The 22,168-nt window shown below is 38.1% G+C and overlaps 1 protein-coding gene across 1 annotated transcript in view; it reads right to left on the bottom strand.

The window, feature by feature from the left end:
- Window positions 1–9,347, bottom strand: part of LOC108389251 (TBC1 domain family member 7-like) — a 47,064-nt gene extending 37,717 nt beyond the window's left edge. The window contains exon 1 of the mRNA XM_017647788.3: window positions 9,073–9,347. Coding sequence (XP_017503277.1) covers window positions 9,073–9,347 — 275 coding nt within the window. The remainder of the gene's footprint in view (window positions 1–9,072) is intronic.
- Between the last annotated feature and the right edge of the window lie 12,821 nt (window positions 9,348–22,168).

Here is a 22,168-nt window from a genome sequence, read left to right as displayed (position 1 = left end):
TTTCAGGAAGATTGGTGAGTTCAGTTTCATTTGGCCCTTTTTCTGGTGTTTGTAAGATTTTTGTTTGAACCAGGTTCCTTTGATGTTTCATATTTTTTATGTGATGCCTGTGAGGCAATATTTAATGGTGGTTTTGATTTATATTTCCCTGATGTTTTGATGATGATGAGTATCTTTTCAAGTCTTTGGCTATCTGTATTTCTTCTTTTGAAAAATGTCTATTGAGATTGTCTGCTCATTTTTTATTTGGGTTATTTTCTGCTATTGAGTTGTATGAGTTCTTTAGCTATTTTAGATGTTAACACCTTATCAGATATGATTAGAATCTATTTTCTCCCATACAGTTGGTTGCCTTTTCATTTGTTGCTGATTTCCTTTGCTGCAAAGCTTTTTAGTTTAAAGTAGTCCCACTTGTCTGATTTTGCTTTTGTTGCTTTTGTTTCTAGTGTTAGATTAAAAAAATTATTCAGAACATTTGAATCAAGGAGCTTACTAGCTGTTTTCTTCTTGGAGTTTTATGGTCTCAGGACTTACATTCAAGTTTTTAATCCATTTTGACTTGAGTTTTGTGTATGGTGTGGAACAGTGATCCAGTTTCATTCTTTTTTATATAGCTGTCCAGTTTTCCCAACACCATTTATTGAAGAGAGTGTCCTTTCTGCATTGTATATTCTTGGCTCCTTTGTCATAAATTAATTGACCATTTAAATGTTTGTGTTAATTTTTAATCTATTCTTGATTAATAACTGAAATTTGTTCAATATTTAACTTAAGCTATTTAAAGTTCTAACTTCTTAAGTATTGATAGAAGCTCTTACAACAAATTATAACTATAGTTCTTGTAAAATGCTATGGCCGGTTCATAAATTAAGTAGGTACAATGAATGTCTTGGTTTCTGTAATGTATTTCTGCAGACAATATTGGATATCATAATTTTATTGGATGGTTGATAGTGGGACATTGTAGAACCAGAAACCAGATTGTGCTTTTCATGACATGAGATAGAAAGCTCTGAAAGTGGAAATAAAAACAACATTGGAGGTAATACTCAGCAATCAGAATTGTGTCTGGGTCCTGGAATGTGCAGGCCTTTGCTCCTCCTACAGAATCCAACATGCTACCTTGTCTGATCTGGCCATCTAGCTTCCTCCCTTAGACTTGATCTTGTCCCTCTGCTCTGGCTCTACTGTAGTCTGCATATTTATGTTTCTCTTTTCTCCTGAAGCATATGTTGAAATCCTAATGTCTAGTATGATAGTACTAGGAAGTGGGCTTGTGGGAGGTGCTTAGATCATGAGGGTGGAGCCATCATGACTCATTAGCTCTCTTAAAATAGATCCCATAGAACAACCTAATCCCTTTTCCAACATGGGAGGGCCCAGAGAGATGTCGAGAAGCTGGCAGTCTGCAGCCGGGAAGAGGCCTTTCACGAGGACACAAAGATGCTGGCACCCTGATTTTAGAGTTACAGCCACCAGAACTGTGAGAAATAAATTCGTGTTGTTTAAAAGCCACCTGACTGGGGTATTTTGGAATAACAGGTGGAACAGATTAAGACAGGCTTCTACTCTTAGGCCACTTCAGTTTAGATAGATGCCAATCTTGATACTCAGTTATCAGGCTCCTAGGCACAGACTTTCAAGCTGTCGGCTCTGTCTGGTCCAGTTGGAATACATGCACTCCCCTTTCCTACCAGTGTAGGCTAAGGCACTTAACTCGGCAGGAAAGTCAAATATGCTGGGTAACAATAAAAATTGGTGGTTTGGTTCTGTATTTTACAATGTTCTTAAGACTGGTTTGGGAATTCCAACGTCTAAAGGTGTCAACCTTAGACTCAGTACCATTTAGCGTCTGTATTACCTAAACACAGCCTCTTTGAACACAGAGACTGTGGATAATCTACAAGGTGTGTGTAGTAACATAAACTGGCACTTATAAATGCTTTTTAATGCTTGAGATAATGAATATGTGATCAAGAGGTGAGTAGTAAATTTCAGAACTAATAACTACAGAGGACAAATTATAAAATTATTTTTACAAATTAAAATATATCAAAGGAAAAAAGAATAAAATTCAACCCAGATAAGACAAGCAAAAAAGAGTACAAAACAAGTTACAAAATCAAACAGAATATCATGTGGAAATAATGAATTATATACAAAGATGGCCAGGAACTGTTCAGATACCCTCAGTGGACAATGTATGAAGTGGGAATCATGAGGAAACTATTAATGTACTGTGTCCCACTTAGGCATTTAGGCTTCCATTCATGTTTGTGCTTAAGATTTTCAAGCCTCTGTGGTGTTCTGTCCTGGCACTTTTATGGGATTTTAGTTTTACATTTCCTAAAAAATTTGGTAAAAGATTGGAATTGTATCCCTTTATCTCTCTATTGACAGCACATATGCCTAAAACACCAAAAGTGAAATGGAAAATAAAAATAAAGCTAAGTAAATGAATGAATATGGATGAAAAAAAGTGAATTAACAAACATATTCTTAAGAAATTGGAAAACACAGAATGGAGGCTTGGTGCTGATTAAAAGCAATTTCCTAACTGATTTTGAAATTTTCCTTGTACATCTGTCAGCTGGTCATTCATAACATGCCTTCAGTCACCTACATCAATTCTCATTTGCTTCCTTGTTGGCTAGCATAAAACGTTTATCTTAAACAAAGACAATTAAGATATCAAATCTAGGCCTTATGAGAAAAATATTTTTAAAGCTATGCAAATAATTCCTTCTTTAAAGGTACTTCTTGTCTGTGCAAGGGAGCTCATAACAAGTTAAAAATAATGTCTCAACAGAACTAAATACATATTATGATTTCAGTTACTATATAATATAAAATTTCTATGCATAGGGAAATGAAAGAGAAGGCAATACGCTCAGCTGATAACAGTGGTTGCTCTGCGATGGTGGAATTGTGGGTAATTTCTGTACTTTATATATTAAGTGCCCATTCTTCATGGTGAGTTAAAAAGTAAATTTTAAGAATAACTTTGAAAATGTAAAGTTCTAAATAGTATGGTACCTGCAGACTATGTGAAGACTGTCTTACAAAGTGAAGGAGTGATTAAAATGATAATAGATTTTAGTCTGCACAAATGAGAGACTTCCTGGTAGAAGTGATTTCATGCCTTCGTGGGAAGGCAGGAAGGGAGCTCAGGATGCACCCAGAGTTTCTGGCTGGACTAACTTCCACAACCTATGGTCATGTAGACACATTTATTTGGTCTCCACAGCATGGGCCAATTCAAGCAAGGTTTGTGTGCTTGAATGTGGTCTGACATTTCAAGCTGTGTGATGCCACACACAAAATAAAAATCACATTTCTGGTTTCTCTGGAAAGTTGACTATATGGCAATACCTAATCTGTATTTGTGTGTGCCAACAAGTCTGGAGCTCTGAAGCATCATGAGCCTTATCTTGGTTGTTTTGCCTTCGGGCAGCTCACTCCTCCTGTCTGTTTTGCCTACCTGGGGACAAAATCAGTATTTTGGGGAAAAGAAATTTATTTTGCCTTCCTTTTCTTATAAGCTGTCTTTTGTGAATTCTTTCTGAAGGCAGGAGTCAGAGGAGAAGGATGTTGATCTGTAATATTTAACCAAAGGAAATTATGTAGTGTTTCCTTAGAGTTGAGCATATATAAGAATTTAGAATTCCACATCAGCATAAAAAGGTAGGCTGCAGAATCAGTAGACTTTGTAAGTGGCTAAAATTTTAGCAAAGAAGTCATTTTTCTGAATCTAATTCCAAATATGCAATGTTTTCTTTTGGAAATTAGCATTGTAAGGCAAAAGTGACCAATTTGAGGGATGACTTATGAAATAGGTATTAGAATTTAGAGGTTCTTTTTGAACAAGACAGGTTAAAACATAGCGATTAAAGATGTATATTTAAATTATGCCAGATTAGAAATTAGAGTCTGTCCTGATGGCAAAGATGAATTTAGCAAGGAGTAATTTGAAATTTCCCCAGGCACTCTCAAGAATAATTGTCTCGCCTAGGAAGGGGGACTGAAGGAGGGGATGGAGAAGGCAGGACAAAATTAATGACCTCTGGAACTCCCAGATGTGTATGACTCAATTCTCTCTAATATTTGGAGAAGGACAAATACAGGTGGGATGAAAATAGCCAACATGTGTGTCTCTTCTATCTGGGGACATTCATCTTCCATGACTCCCCAAAGGTGTTGGCTTTGCCACGTGTGCAGCTGGAGCCACTGCCTGAACTGCAGCAAGACTAATGCAAACCTCATGATGGGTGTTTCTTGTCAAACAAGGTGGTCTCATTGTAACTGGCCTATGTTCTCAAGCACAAAGAAGGAGAAAAGTGAAATCTAAAATATCTTTATTTTTATCATCTTGGTATGTTCAAAGGGTTTTTCTCTCCATCTTCCAATTACGGTTAACTTGCATTAATTAATTAATTTATTTAGTTTTCATCTCCCTAGTATATGTCATGATCATTAGGTCTTCTACCACACATACAACTGGCACATCAGACCACAGTTTGCACTGTCAGCTCCTATGAGTGAAATATATTGCACTCGCTGAGCTGTCCTGCTTTTGCCTTTGTAGCAACTTTTAGGCCACAATAACCATCATCCGTTTAAAGGAGGCTGATCCATTACGTTTCCTCTGTTCCTAGAGCTCCACATTAAGCTAATATTATCTATTTCCCAAGTGAAAAGAGTCCTTCCAGTCCTATCAATTATTAATTCCTTGCTTGCAGCTAATGTTTTCTTTAAATTATTTAAATGCATCTTCATTTATCAATAAACATAAAATGTTAAACAAAGAATACTGATGAAGGGCATTATTTAAGCTATAACATTTTATGAGATTATTTCAAGCGCCTTTTCTGATTTATTAACACAATATATTTTATAATTATTTTTCCATTTCTAAAAAAAATTGTTCTGGGTATCATCTAGAGGTTTATAGATTTTGTGAGTGTTCTCAACTACTGTGATTTTGACAAGTTTCTCTTAAAATATTTTTAGATGTGTCTACGTATGCATATATATATGTATTTGTGCCTTTATATGTGCACACAAATGTGTATATATATATAAAAGTACAAGAGGTTTTTTTTGTTTACTAATATACATGTTCATTTTCCTTGATTTTATTCTTAAAGAATTAAGGGTACCATTAAGTATAAATATTCTGTTGTGAATTCTATAGCATTATATTCAGCAATGCATTTTTGTATGGATTCATACACACAAACACACAGACATGAATTAGGCAAGTAGGCAAAGAACTACGCCCTTTGAGAGAGAAAACTATCAATGAGGCACATGAAGAATTAAATTGTCTATCATTCATTATTCTTTTTAAAATTTTGGCAATAAAACCCACATGAGCACATCTGCACACAGACTTACACAAATTAATCCTACTTACCTATATTCTCTTTTGTTTCCAAGCTTTACAATCCAAAATAAAATTTGGGCTGTTGAGAAGTCCAGCTATAATATGACTTTATTTTTATTCTATAGCATTATATTCAGCAATGCATTTTGTATGGGTGTTATAAAACTAGTAACACCTTCTAAAATAGAATGAAACTGAATATTCTAAAGTAAATATTCCTGGTAAGATAAACTAGAAAAATCAAGTCTTTGTGCCTACTTAAAAAAGACTTTTAAGGTAATAATTAATATAATTATCCAACCCATGCCTCTCTTTGGCCTCTTCCATTGACATTTACTTTAAAACAATGGTATCCTTAAGATACTATGAAATTGGTATCAGTGGATCCAGTCAATTCTTTCTTTAGAGAGCTCTGAATTCTCTGCTGAACCAAATTATCCCAAATAATCCCCATAAATTTATAATAGTGTGCTATGATAAAATACGGATGTATTTTAATGATAGTTACAAAATTATCTTAAATATCCAAGATGCTTTGAAATATCTAAGATTGTTTAATTCATAGCACTCAAAAAGAATTCAAATAATTCATTGTATGCTATCCCAGCAATATAGTTTTAAGTAGGCAAAGATGTTGGAAGTCATATAGTCCAAGCTCTACTCAATAAAAATGAAGAAACAGATCTAGAAATGTTATTGACTTGCCCATGGTTATAAAACTAGTAACACTCACTATTAAAGTTCATAGGTGTTGAGTTTTTGCTGTACTTACTTTAGAGAAAACTATATATTTCAAATTGTATATATAGTATATCAAAATTGCTTTAGGTTGAGATTCAACAATTTTTTAAGTCTGTCACAACAACTATCAATATATTAAGGTTGTGATTGTATAAACAAAATTTTTGCAAACGAAAGTGTATCAAAATTCAGGTACTGGTAAGAAATCATGGTGTCCATTGTGAGCATCTGTAAGTCTTTAAATTGTAGAACACAAGGTTCTATAAATTATTAAGTGACATAAACTCGGGATAAGCCCTAGGCAAAATGTGAACTAAGGGAGATAGTTCTCTTATGCCCTAGTCTTTTCGTTTGAAAACAGTAACTGATCTTAAGACAATAGCTGATAATTGCTTATACTTGTTACCTGGAGTTAAGGCATTTTAAGTACCAGGTGTCTGGCACTATCCTGGACCCTTTAAGCAGATTATTATAATGATTCCTAACAGCACCATTTCAGCCAGATTTTATTATTTCTGTTCTATAGATGGGAGAAACCACACTCAAAGAGATGAAATTATTTTCCTGAGGTGATTTAACTGGTAGGGAAATCCTAAAGTCCTTATTTTTCCACTAAAAATCAGTGGAGAGAAATTAAAGAGGTTTTTATGGTTTCATTTTTTAACAGTCTTATTTTATTTTTATTGAAGTTTAATTGATATATAATATATCAGTTTCAAGTATACCATGTAGTGATTGGACAGTTTTCTACATTATTTAATGTGTTCACCCATAAGTGTAGTTACTATCTGTCAACACGTGAAGATACTACAATATTATTGACTATATTCTGTATGCTGTACTTTCATCCCCATGATTAATTTATATTATGATTGGGATTTTGTCCCCTTCACCTGCTTCACCCATTGCTGTTCCACCTTCCCCATGCAAACCACCAATCTCTGTGTCTATGAGTCAATTTCTGTTTTGTTCATTTGTGTATGTTTAAGATTCCACATATAAGTGAAATCATATTGTATTTGTCTTTCTCTGCCTGACTTCACTTAGCATAATATCCTCCAGGTCCACCATGTTGTTGCAAATTGCAAGATTTTATTCTCTTTATGGCTGAATAATATTCCATTGTGTATATGTATCACTTCTTCTTTATTGTAAATAATGTGGCAATAAACTAGGAGTGCATGTATCTTTTCAGATTAGTGGCTTTATTTTCTCTGGGTAAATTCCCGGAAGTAGAACTGCTGGATTGTATGTTACTTCTATCTTTAGTTTTTTGAGAAACCTTCATAGCTTTCCATATTGGCTGAGCCAATTTACGTTCCCACCAACAGTGTAGGAGGGTTGCCTTTTTTTCTTCCAGATCCTTGCCAACACTTACTATTTCTTTTCCTGGAGATGCCAGTGGCAAATGGCCTGTCACATGATATAACTGTTTCAGTCTGATCAGAGGCCCATAAATGTAGCCACAACTCTTGTTACCAAAGGGGTCTGTGACCAACCAATCAGCTGGCATGGTACCATGTCAGTAGCCATAGAGTCAAGCCTTGAGAGACTACCCAGCCGTCAGTGCAAACAACTAGTGAGGAGGGCACCTGGGTGATCACGAGAGCTCTGCCCATTGGCTGCTCCTCCCCTCACCATCTTCCATCCATATTGTCTCAGTCCTAGGATGGAAAGCTATAGCTATTTTGGGGCTGCCCATGGATGGAGCCATCTGTGTATTGTGTATCTTCAGTATAGGGGTTTTCCCCTCCCAATAAGGGCTCTCTGTTACTAATGGCTATAAAGCAAATTCTTCTGCCTTTCTCTGGTATAAGTCACTGGCCCCAATAAGCATTGGAGTTCTTCACTCAAGGGGCTAGTAGAAAGGGCACTACACTGCTATAGGTATGCACCCCACTTGGCCAGTTTAGGTGTCTGTGCCATGCCACTCCATGGCTTTTGGGTCCAGTCTCATACTAACCCCATGATGGGATAGGTGGTTCTAACCTGTATCAGGGCCATTCTGGTGTTGGACTCTGTAGGAGCAAGGCATGGTTCATGGCAGCTAATTGTTTCTCTGTGAAGATGTGCTGTATTCTGTGCTCCTTACTAGAGCTGTGCCCAGAATCCAATAGTTGGCAAGTTTGTTCAAGCTGCTGCCAGAGACACACCAGCCGTAACTGTCTTTGGTCATGTGGCCATCCAACTCACAGGGTCTTGATGAGCCTATCACACTTAAGGCCTGCAAGTGCTTGATGGCCCATTTTGCAGGAGAGCAAATGTACATGTCTCATCCCAGTCCCACCCGATGCCCCTTTGCACCAAATGGTGTAAGAGCTTCAGAATTTGCGCCAAGTGCAGGATAAACACTTTCCAATAGCCAGAACACCTCAAAACTCTTGTAATAGTGTTACAGTTGTCTGTAAGAGAATCAGAAGCATAACATCATACAGGGTATATTCTTTTGGGGGTAGATGCTCTATTTGCAATGGGTTTTGGGCTTGTTTCACTCTGATAGCCTTACCCCTGTATCCGTCTATAACAGCAGAGTCCTGGGAAACTGCTCAGGGTTGCCATAAATCAGTGAGCATTCAGCACCTGTGTCTGCCAGAGCCAGGACACATTGTATATTCACTGGGGACCAATGAATTGATATTTCAACATGTGGCCTCCAATCCCCACCTGTCCCTCAGGGTGGGTACCTCCACCCTCCCCTTAGTCAAACCATATTGCCCAATTATCTTCCTATGCAGGTCCAGGTGAGGCCCGCTCACTCTCTAGTAGGAAGTCTTGCAGGCACACAGGCTGGACTTGTGACTTTGTCTCTGGCTTCTGTTTCTTGGTCCTCAGTGGCAAAAAACCACTGCTCTAGCTTCAATTGTTGCCACAGGGCCAGTAAGATTCTATATGACTTACCATCCAGTTTTTCTTTGTCTGCTCTTATCCCTATCAAGTCAACTCACATCTCGGTCCTGGTGACCTTCACAGGGCCCCTTAAGCTCTTCCTCTCAGTAGTGAGCCACACCCCATTCTGTGCCTGCATTGTTTTAGTCTCTCCCAAATCTACCACAGTAAGGGTAACCTTGTTAATGGGTTTCCCTAAGTGAGTAGTAAGAATGGCCACTAAGGGCCCAAAGAGAGATGAGGGAGCCATTTGTAGCACTGTATCCCTCATCCCCAAAGTAAACAGCTCCTGGTCCAGGTCGTAATTTACTGGGTCATAAAGAGCAATTTTCATGCCCAACTTCCATAATGTCTGTTGGAGCTCAGCATACGTCTTCCATCTAGCGGGGGAAGGCGGTAAGTCACCCTGACTGGGGCATGCAGTGTGAGGAGCAGCACTCAGCCATTCAAGAAGGGAATGATTCCCTGGGGTCTGGTATGCATTTTGCAAATCAGGGAAGCCAACTTTCCCATCTCTGATTCAGACAGGAGGATACTATTCACCCCTACATCTCAAAAGTGCAGGAGCCAGGCTGATATGGACTCTGAAGTTTCTGCCAAAACTAGGATACCAAATCCATCAGCTTTTCCTGGGTATAGGGGCAGAACATGGAGTGCGCCACAACCTGGGAAGGGGCTGCACTTCTCTTGGAGGAACCCACAGTTGCTGTGTCTTTACTTGACTACAACTGGGTGGGATTTCAATGGAGAAAGGGTTGGTACCTCTGGCACCACCTCTACCTCCTCATTCTCCCCCTGCTTCTCAACCAAGTTGATGGCAGCTTTCTCACCACTCCACAGTGTCTCCTCTGCTACATCCTTTACATTCTCTGCAATGCTTCACCAATGCTTCACAGCAACTCTCTCAGTCTTCAACAACTCTCTTACCTTCTCCTCAATACCTTGCAACTCATGTTCTTGCACTGCCTCTTCTTGTGCTTCTCACAGGGGCATGCCCTTTCCCCCCCGGCCTTTACCTCTTCCAAAGTGTCTCACAGTGCCTCCATCTCCATCTTCAACAAATCTCTTACCTCCTCCACAGCACCTCACAGCTTTCATTCTCATGCTTCTTGCAAGAGTATGTCACTCTCATCTATAGTCTTTTTTAGCACTATGAGAAACAGCCAACCTGTAGTTCCTGCCACCACATGGGCACTCTGTTTCTCCAAGGAATTCCCTGTTTTGCAGAGGGCCACCTCTACTGTCTAAGTCATTACCTCCACCTCCTCCAATTCCTAGGGCGGAGCTCAATCCTCTAGAAGGAAAGCTACCTTGGCACATATACCCACTGGGAGATACCCAAGTATCCCCTCACCTATGGGCAGTCCATTCCATTGAAGTACCCCTCCCATAAGGGCAGCTTATTCCATTCTTCGGTCTGCAGCAAATCCTGGTGACTATGCCAAAATGTCATGCAGGAAAGTTCCAGTTTTGGGCAAGTTCACTCTGGATTCAGTGAGACTGAATAACAACAATGGAATCTTTGGGGTAAAAGGCCTTATACCAAGTTTTATTCATGCTGACAATTCAAGTGCTAGAATCCTGTGCACATCTGGCAAGTCTGCAAACCATCTCTGCCAGACACACAAAGCACTGTGTGGAGCTCTTTATATAGCAACACAGCTTATAAAGGCTCATTGCCAACACATGTTCAAGCATAGATCTATAAAGCAGGCCAATTACATAATTGCATGTATGCAGTGGGCAAGTAGTTAGGGTAAGGTGAGGATCCTGGCCATTGGAACTTCTGTTTTCCCAGAGGTGAAAAGTTATTGAGGTTTTATTTTGCATTTCTCTGATGATTAATGATGTTGAGCATCTTTTCATGTGCTTGTTGGCCATCCTTATGTTTTCTTTGGAAAAATATCTGTTCTGGTCCTCTGCCCATTTTTTAGTTGGGTTGTTTTGTTTTGTGTTTTGGTGTTGAGTTATATGAGTTGTTTATATATTTTGGATATTAGTCCCTTACCAGATGTATCGTTTGCAAACATATTCTCCCATAGGTTGCCTTTTCATTTTGTTGATGGTTTCCTTTGCTGTGTTGCAAAAGAAAGTCCAAGCTTTTTAGTTTGATGTTGTCCCACTTCTTTATTTTTGCTTTTGTTTCCTTTGCTTGGGGAGACGTATCCAGAAAATTACTGAGACCAGTGTTCAAGAGATTCCCATGTATGTTTTCTTGTAAGAGTTTTTTGGTTTCATGTCTTACATTTAGGTCTTTAATCCATTTTGTGTAGATTTCTTTGTATGGTGTGAGACAGTGGTCCAGTTTCATTCTCTTGCATGTAGCTGTCCAGTTTTCCCAACACTATTTATGGAGAGACTGCCTTTTCCCCATTGTTTATTTTTGCCTGCTTTGTCATATATTAATTGACCATATAGGCATGGGTTAATTTCTTGGATGTTTATTCTGTTCCACTGATCTGTATGTCTGTTCCTGTATCAGTATCATACTCTTTTAATCACTGTGGCTTTGTAGTATAGCTTGAAATTAAGGAGCGTGATACCCTCATTTTAGCAGCTTTATTAAAGTATAATTACATACAAAGAAATATCACATATTTAAAGTGTAAAATTTGGTACCTTTTGACAGATGTATATTCTCATGACATGAGTATCCTAGTTAAGAAGAGTAAAAATAATTATCATCTGTATAATCCATGGGTCAATTTGGAAAAAGTTGACAGCAATATTGAATTTTTCTATCCATAAACTAGGTATATTTCTCTAATTATGTAGGTCATCTTTAACTTCAGCAATGTTTTGTAATTTTCAGGCTACAGATCATGCACATTTTTTGTCTGATTTATCCCTAATTATTTTCATATTTTTGATGCTATTGTATTTTAAAATTTCAATTTCCCATTGTTTCCAATTTCTATACATACAAGTAAAATTGATTATTCACTATTGATCTTATAAACTGTAACTTTGCTAAGCTTGCTTATTCATTCTATTAGCCTTTTTATAGATTTCAGTGGATTTTCAACAAAGATGGTCATGTCACATGTGAATAAAAACAGTGTTACTTCTCTATATCTAATTTTGATGCTTTTTATTTATTTTGTTTGCTTAATTATACTATGTAGAACCTCTAGTACAATGTTGAATAAAGTGGTAAAGACATCCTTGTCTTGTTCCGGATCTTAGAGGGGAAACATGTAACTCCTCATCATTAAGTATATTGCTGGCTGTTGGGTTTTGTTTTTTGTTTTGTAGATGTCATTTATCAGACTGATGAAGTACCTTGTATTCCTATTTTGCAGGAAGTCTTTATCATAAATAGGTCTTGGATTTCCTCAAATGCTTTATCTATACCTATTAAGAAGGTCAGATGGTTATTTCACTTTTACTCTGTTAATATGGTGAATTATATTGATTTAAAGCACTCCTGCATTCCTGAAATAAAAATTCACTCTGGAAACTGAGGAGAGTATTCAAGATGGCAGCGTGAGAGGTGAGATGGAGAATTCCTCCCAAAATCACAAATAGTACAAAAATATAGTTAATTAATACAACTCACCCTAGAACAGCATCAAGAAAGAAGGCTGAGCCAGACTGCATAAAGACCTCACAAACAGAGCAGATCTCATGACACAGGGTAATGTACGAAAGCCTTAATCTGGAGGGACCAAAGCCCTACCCCCACCCCCAGCTCACTGTCGGGAGGAAGAGAAATGGAACTGGGGAGGGGGTGGAAGCCTAGAACTGCTGAACACCTGGCCATGGAGGTCTGCTTTGGTAGCAGAAACCTACACTATGTGGTGCTCTGGACGTTGGGGAGCTTGGACAGATAGAGCACTTGAGAGACTGAGATTCTGGCTATTTGTGGAGGACAGGGATCCATACCCGGCCGCTCTGGGACAAGGGAAAGGCAGGCAGTCTAAGAGGCTTTCTAGCAGCGAGAGGGCTGCTGAAGGGGTAGGGTTTTCATGGAGCTTGCTGCGTGGGGGAGGGGAGAGCTGGACAAGGTTGTCTGGGTGCACTCTGCACAATTGGTTGGGAACTTTGAAGAGCTTCAGGCGCCCCATCCACCTGGCTGCCTATGCAGCTTCGAGGCCCCCACAGTGACATGCAGCCTGCTGCGTCATCCTCCTAGCCTGCCATCACCAGTTCTCAAACCTGCAGTCACTGTGCTGGTGTCAGCCACCTAGAGACTCAAAGCACAGAGGCTTACATGTGTGTGCTTGGCTCACTGGCTCTGACACTGGAGACAGGCCCCACATATGAGAATCAGGAAACAGATTATTCCTCCTCACAGGCACCAGCTCCATTCCCCTATGACCCCCAACCTCACTCTAGGGCCTGAGCAGCTCCAGAGACTGGAGCTTCTGGGCACGAGTGGGCACCATACAGAAATATGAAACATCAAAAGAACATGGTCCAGACCAAACTCTCACAAACCCCAGAAAAAGGGTCAAATGAAACTGAACTCACCAATCTGCCTGAAAGAGAGTTCAAAATAAAAATCATAAACATGCTTATGGAGGTACAGGTAAATATTCAAGAACTCAGGAATCAATTTAAGTCATAGATTCAATCTTTAAGAAATTCCATATCTGAAATGAAACATACAATGGAAGGATTTAAAAGCAGATTAGATAAAGAGGAATAGACAGAAAAATGGAATAGAAATTAGAGAAGAGGAATAGAAAGAAGGTATGGCACAGAGAGAAAAAAGAATCTCTAAGAATGAAAGAATATTGAGAGAACTGTGTGACCAATCCAAATGGAACAATATTTGTATTATAGGGGTACCAGAAAAAGAAGAGAGAGAAAAAGGGATAGAAAGTGTCATTGAGGAGGTAATTGCTGAAAACTTCCCCAATGTGGGGAAGGAGATAGTCTCTCAGGCATGGAGGTGCACAGATCTTCCAACACAAGGGGGCCCGAGGAAAACAACACCAAGACATCTAATAATTAAAATGACAAAGATCAAGGATAAAGACAGACTTGTAAAGGCAGCTAGAGAGAGGAAAAAGATCACATACAAAGGAAAACCAATCAGGCAATCATCATACTTCTCAACAGAAACCTTATATGCCAGAAGGAAGTGGCATGATACATTTAATGCAATAAAGCAGAAGGGCCTTGAACCAAGAATACTCTACCTGGCAAGCTAATCATTTAAATTCGAAGGAAGGATTAAAGAATTTTCAGATAAGAAAAAGTTGAGAGAATTTACCTCCCACAAACCACCTCTACAGTGCATTTTGGAGGGACTGCTATAGATGGAAGTATTCCTAAGGCTAAATAGATGTCACCCAAGGAATAGACAAAGAGTACAGAATATTATTCATAACATACAAAGAATGGATGAGGAAGAAAAAAGAGGAAAAAAAATAATGCTTAGACTGTGTTTGTAATAGCACACGAAGTAGGTTAAATTAGACTTTTAGATAGTAAGGGAATTACCCTTGAACCTTTGTTAACTACAAATCCAAAGACTTCAATGGCAAAAAGTACATACCTATCTATAATTACCCTAAATGTAAGTGGTCTGAATGCACCAATCAAAAGACATAGAGTCACTGAATGGATAAAAAACAAGACCCATCTATATGCTGCCTACAAGAGACTCACTTTGAACCCAAAGACATACACAGACTGAAAGTAAAGGGATGGAAAAAGATATTTCATGCAACTAACAGGGAGAAAAAAGCAGTTGTGGTACTTCTATCACACAAAATAGACTTCAAAACAAAGAAAGTCACAAGAGACAAAGAAGGACATTACATATCAATAAAGAGGTCAGTCCAACAAGGAGATATAACTATTAAAAATATCTGTGTATCCAACACAGGATCACCTATGTATGTGAAACAAATATTAACAGAATTAAAGGGGAAAATAGAATGCAATGCATTCATTTTAGGAGTCTTGAACACACCCCTCAATCCAAAAGACATATCAACCAGACAGAAAATAAGTAAAGAGACAGAGACACTGAACAATGTATTAGAACAGATGGACCTAACGGACATCTACAGAATGCTCCATCCAAAAGCAACCAGATACACATTCTTCTCAAGTGCACATGGAACATTTTCAAGAAAAGATCATATACTAGGCCACAAGAAGAACCTCAGCAAATACGAAAAGACTGAAATTGTACCAACCAGATTCTTGGATCACAAAGGTATAAAATTAGAAATAAATTACACACAAAAAATGAAAAGCCCACAAATACATGGAGGCTTAATAACATGCTCCTAAATAATCAATGGATCAATGACCAAATAAAAACAGAGATCAAGCAACATATGGACACAAATGACAAGAAAAACTCAACAACACAAAAAATCTGTGGGATGGAGTGAAGGCCATGCTAAGAGGGAAATTTATTCCAACACAGGCCTACCCCAGGAAAGAACAATCCCAAATGAACAGTCTAAACTCACAATTAATGAAACTAGAAAAGGAAGAGCAAATGCCACCCAAAGTCAGTAGAAGGAGGGGCATAATAAAGATTAAAGCTGAAATAAATAAAATTGAGAAGAATAAAATAATAGAAAGAATCAATGAAAGCAGGAACTGGTTCTTCAAGAAAATAAACAAAAGAGATAAACCCCTAGCCAAACTTATCAAGAAAAAAAGGGAGTCTACACACATAAACAGAATCAGAAATGAGAAAGGAAAAGTCACAGTGGACACCACAGAAATACAAAGAATTATGTGAGAATACTATGAAAAATTATATGCCAACAAATGGGATAACCTAGAAGAAATGGACAACATTCTAGAAAACTACAACCTTCCAAGGCTGACCAAGGAAGAAACAGAAAATCTGAACAGACCAATTACCAGCAATGAAATTGAACTGTTAATCAAAAAACTACCTAAGAACAAAACCTCTGGACCAGATGGCTTCACCACTGAATTTTATCAAACATTTAGTTAAGACCTAATACCCGTCCTCCTTAAAGTTTTCCAAAGAGTAGAAGAAAAGGGAATACTTCCAAACTCATTCTATGAGGCCAGCATCACTCTGATACCAAAACCATGCAAAGACACCACAAAAAAGAAAATTATAGACCAATATCCCTGATGAACATAGATGCAAAAATACTCAACAAAATATTAGCAAACTGAATTAAAAAATACATCAAAAAGATCATCCATCATGATCGAGTGGGATTCATCCCAGGGATGCAAGAATGGTACAACATTAAAAAATCCAACAACATCATCCACCACATCAACAAAAAGAAGGACAAAAACCACATGATCATCTCCATAGATGCTGAAAAAGCATTTGACAAAATTCAACATTCAGTCATGAAAAAAACTCTCAACAAAATGGATATAGAGGACAAGTACCTCAACCTAATAAAGGCCATATATGACAAACCCACAGCTAACATCATACTGAACAGCGAGAAGCAAAAAGCTTCTCCTTTAAGACTGGGAATAAGACAAGGATGCCCACTCTCACCACTTTTATTCAACATAGTTCTGGAAGTCCTAGCCATGGCAATCAGACAACACAAAGAAATAAAAACACCCAGATTTGCAAGGAAGAAGTTAAACTGTTCCTGTTTGCAGATGACATGATATTGTACACAAAAAAAACCCCTAAGGAATCCACCTAAACCTACTAGATCAATATCTGAATTCAGCAAAGTTGCAAGATACAAAATTAATACACAGAAATCTGTTTCTTTCCTATACACTAATGATGAACTAGCAGAAAGAGAAATCAGGAAAACAATTCCATTCACAATTGTATCAAAAAGAATAAAATACCTAGGAATAAACCTACCCAAAGAAGTGAAAGACCTATACCCTGAAAACTACAAGTCACTCTTAAGAGAAATTAAAGGGGACACTAACAAATGGAAACTCATTCCATGCTTCTGGCTAGGAAGAATTAATATCATCAAAATGGCCACCCTGCCCAAAGCAATATACAGATTTGATACAACCCCTATCAAATTACCAACAGCATTCTTCAATGAACTGGAACAAATAGTTCAAAAATTAATATGGAACTGCCAAAGACCCCGAATAGCCAAAGCAATCCTGAGAAGGAAGAATAAAGTGGGGGGAATCTCGCTCCCCTACTTCAAGCTCTACTACAAAGCCACAGTAATCAAGACAATTTGGTACTGGCATAAGAACAGACCCATGGACCAGTGAAACAGAATAGAGAACCCAGATATAAATCCAAGCTTATATGGTCAATTAATATACAGTAAAGTAGCTATGGATATATGGGGAAATGACAGCCTCTTCAACAGCTGGTGTTGGCAAAACTGGACATCTACATGCAGGAGAATGAAACTGGATTATTGTCTAACCCCATACACAAAAGTAAACTCCAAATGGATCAAAGACCTGAATGTAAGTCATGAAACCATAAAACTCTTAGAAAAAAACATAGGCAAAAATCTCTTGGACATAAACATGAGCGACTTCTTCATGAACATATCTCCCCGGGCAAGGGAAACAAAAGCAAAAATGAACAAGTGAGACTATATCACACTAAAAAACTGTACAGCAAAGGATACCATCAGTAGAACAAAAAGATATCCTATAGTATTCGTAAGAGACACATCTGATAAGGGGTTGACATCCAAATTATATTAAGAGCTCATGCACCTCAACAAACAAAAAGCAAAGAAGCCAATTAAGAAATGGGCAGAGAAGTTGAATAGACACTGCTCCAAAGAAGAAATTCAGATGACCAACAGGCTCATGAAAAGATGCTCTACATCCTAATCATCAGGGAAATGCAAATTAAAACCACAATGAGAAATCACGTCACACCAGTTAGGATGACCAACATCCAAAAGACAAACGACAAATGTTGGCGAGGATGTGGAGAAAGGGGAACCCTCTTACACAGCTGGTGGGAATGTAAACTAGTTCAACCATTGTGGAAAGTAGTATGGAGGTTCCTCAAAAAACTAAAAATAGAAATCCTGTTTGACCCAGGAATTCCACTCCTAGGAATTTACCCTAAGAGTGCAGGAGCCCAGTTTCAAAAAGACATACGTACCCCTATGTTTATTGCAGCACTATTTACAATAGCCAAGAAGTGGAAGCAACCTAAGTGTCCATGAGTAGATGAATGGATAAAGATGTGGGACATTCACACAGTGGAATATTATTCAGCCATAAGAAGAAAACAAATCCTACCATTTGCAACACCATGGATGGAGCTAGAGGGTATTATGCTCAGTGAAATAAGCCAGACAGAGAAGGACAAGTACCAAATTATTTCACTCATGTGTGCAGTATAAAAATAAAGTAAAAACTGAAGGAACGAAACAGAAGCAGACTCACAGAACCCAAGAATGGACTAACAGTTACCAAAGGGAAAGGGACTGGGGAGGATGAGTGGGAAGGGATGGATAAGGGAGAAAAACAGTGTATTAGTGTTAGCACACATAATGTAGTGGGGGCAGGGGACAGACACGGGAAAGGCAGTATGTACAGAGAAAACAAGTTATGACTCTATAGCATCTTACTACACTGATGGACAGTGACTGTAATTGGGTGTGTGGGGGGGACTTGATAATATGGGGAGTCTAGTAACCATAATGTTTTTCAAGTAATTGTACATTAATGATAACAAAAAAAAATTCACCCTGTATGATGCATCATCCATTTTTTATATGGTTGATTTGAATTGTTAACATTGTGTTTTGAATATTTTATCTATGTAAATTTTAGATCTATATAATTTTTAATATGTATCTATATGTAATGAAGAATATTGGTAGATTTCCTGTAAAGTCTCTTTCTGGTTTTGATATTAGGCATTGCTGGGCTCATAGAAAAAGTTGGGAAGCATTAATTTCTCACTCAATTTTCTGGAAAAATTGTACAGAAAAGGCTTTTTTTCTATCTTTCTTAAATATTTGGTAGAACCCACCAGGAAGTCATCTGGGCCTGAGATTCTTTTTCTTGAGGAAGGAAAAATCTTTTTTTTTAACAGAAAAATCAATTTTTTAATGGGCCTTCAAGTATTCAGCTTATCTATTTTCTCTTCTGTGAGCTTTGTGTTTTTCAAGGAACTTGTTCATTGCCTCCAAGTTGTCAAATTAACTGACATGGAATTGTTCATCACAACCCTTTATTACTCTTTTGATATCTGTCGGATTTGTACTGAAGACTCCTCTCTCGTTGGTACTGGTTATTTGTGTCTTCTCTTTTTCCCCTGTTCAGTGTAAGTTAAGGTTTATCAATTTTATTGCTCTCACAGAAAGAGAATTTAGTTTCATTCAAGTTTTTATTTTCCATTTATTCAATTCCTGCTCTGGTTTCTGATTTCCTTATTTTCTCTTTTTTTTCTGCTTATTTTGGTTTAATTCACTCTCCTTTGTTGGATTCTTAAGGTAAAATATGTAGTCATTGTTTTGAAAGCTTTCTTCTTTTTGAACATAAGCATTTAGTGCTATCCATTTTCCCCTTTGTACTGCTTTAAATGGTGTACCACAGATTTTGATAACACTGTGTTTATTTTCATTCAGTTTAAAATATGTTCTAATTTGAGGCAATCCATGTGCTGTTTTGCTTATCCTTATCCTAACTTAGGTTATTAGGTCTGGACTAATTTGGTCATAGTGAAAAGGAAGTTCATGAAGATTCAATGGGACCTACTGACTTGGTTTGAAGGCCACAGGAAAGCAAGGAGACAACGTTAATGAGAATAGAGGTGTCTGGATAGGATGATAGTTTTGGTCTTAACATGTGAGTTTTGATGTCAGAAAATATTCGGGAGAATTATTCAACATCAATTTGGAAATTTGGAACTACTGTTTAGTAGAGATATCAGAGATAAAAAAAAATTCTGGTATGAGTCACCCACAAAGAGATGAAGGCAAGATTCTGAATTAGATCACTAAAGAACGTAGTAAACGGAAGTGTTAATCAACTTGTATATGGAATTTACACTGTACCAGGCATAATTGTAGGCACTTTGCATGCATTAACTAATTTAATAATCGCACATTATGAAGAAGGTGATGTTATTTCCATTTCACAGAGAGGTAAACAAAGGCACAGAGAAGTAAGCTAGTTAAGTCATGGAACTGGGGTTTGAACTCTAAAGCAGTCTAACTCAGAATTCATGATTGAACTACTGCACTGTACTGCCACTCTCTCAACAAAATGATGTACTAGGTGGTACCCAAAAGAGATGTATAGACAATTATGGCAAGATATATTCTTAAGGAATTGTTTTCACAGTCAAGAGAGATCAGGAAGAATAAACACTGACATACTTTTATTTCTGTCCCATTGCTTTATTTAATTCAAAGAACGTAAAGGCCTTTGTGTTTGCTTACCTTGGTCGAGCATGCGTTCTAGCACCTAAAGCAGAAGTCAACAAAACTTCACTTCCGCTTTCTCTTCCTGACAGCTTCAGCTGTGTGAAAGGATTGTGTTGGGGTGATGAACAGAGGAAGTTGTAGCTCTTTTGGGGAGGAAGGTGCTATACAAGTAGTAGCAGAGAGTGCAGATATCCCCCAAGACCAAGTGTTCTACAGGAGACAAGGCAGAATCTCAGGAATGGGCAGGTGGTTCACATAAGAGAGCAGGACTCTTGGTACTTTTTTCTCAACCTCAGCACAGATCCCATGTTCAGGCTTGGCACAAATAGCAGAACCACCTGCCTGCAAGAGCACGGAGTTGGACAGCAGCAAATCCTAAGGCAGCCATGGCAGAGTTAAAACCAGGCCTCTCACCTCAGTTGCCAACTTTCGAGCACCCCACAAGATTTCTAGATTCACAGCCTACCAAATGATTAGATTAAATTTACCATCAGCTCAGTAGGAGGAGGACTAAGGGTGAGATTTAATTTGACTTTAAAAAATAATGAAATTTGTGTTTCACTTCTGAATTTTCAGAGAAAGGTATTACCTGATATTGTCATTTCTGGAACACATTCATTCAAGTAGTTCCTTCACAGTATGTTTAGAGCTCCCATTATGTGCTACACATTGTCTAAGTTGCAGGAATTACAAATATGTGTAAGATATGTTCCTTGCCACGTAAGTCAGCATAGTTTGTTAATTGCAATTGCAATTGGATGGGATAAGCAATAGAGTACATTTGTATGGAGCCTCAAGAGAAAAAAAATCGAATTTCATATAAGAAATTACATTTGGTACTGAAAGCTAAATCAACAGATTATCAGGTGGAGTAAGGTAAAAGGGCCAAGAGTGTTTCAAAAAGAAGAAACCCCTCTTGACAGAGCACACAGGTGTAGACAAAAATCAGCTTTGAGAAACTTCAAGCAGCATGGTATCATGAAAGACCTTCGAGGCAGACAGATCTCAGGTTGAATGCTTACTCTACCATACAGGAAATCTGAAACAGAACTCCTCTGGGCCAAAGGCAGCTTTGGTGGTGGTTTCATTTTTAAAATGGGTTTAACCTCCTCGTGGAGTTCTTGAGAGGAAGGATGGAGATAAACACAGGAGGCCATTTTAGCCTTCAGCCTTTGCAAATAGTTCTTGTGTACTAGCCTAAGGACTTGAGAGTTAATCTTATACAGAGTCATTTAAGGTTCCTAAGCAGGAATATTATGTGATTAGACACCGCTTTTAGAGTGGAAAGGATATAATAGAGGGAGGGGAGCCTGGCATGCAGGGGCTAGTTCAGGAGCTACTGCATAAATTGAACAAAAAATGATAAGGTCCTAAACTAATATTGAGCACCTAGAGGTGGGAAAGAGAGGAAACCCTCAAGAGATAATGTGGAGATAGAAGTGACAGCACTCAACACTAGGTGGCTGACCAAATGGGACTGGAAGGAAGGCATCACTGACTAGGACTTCTAGCCTTCAGTCACTGACAGAGTGCTAATGTGATTGGCTGACATAGCGAACCAAGGGGAGAATTTGAAGATCTCCAGTAATTTTTTAGAGGTTTCACATTTGAGGATCCTGGAGAGAACAGATGGAATTATAAACGTGTGGGACGTTAGATGTTCATATAATTGGGAATTACGGGAGCACTGGCCCAAAGGAGAAAAGTGTTTTACCCCTCCATTTGCTCCAAGGAACGTCAAAGTCTATCCAAGGCATGACACAGGAAGAGATCTGGTATTTACCAGCATGGCTTTATAACACCTTTTATCTATCACATCATTTGTAATCATAAGACTTAA

Source organism: Manis javanica, chromosome 8 (genome assembly GCF_040802235.1).
Source record: "Manis javanica isolate MJ-LG chromosome 8, MJ_LKY, whole genome shotgun sequence".
In the NCBI taxonomy this organism is placed as follows: domain Eukaryota; kingdom Metazoa; phylum Chordata; class Mammalia; order Pholidota; family Manidae; genus Manis; species Manis javanica.
This window is presented reverse-complemented; position numbering and strand designations above follow the sequence as displayed.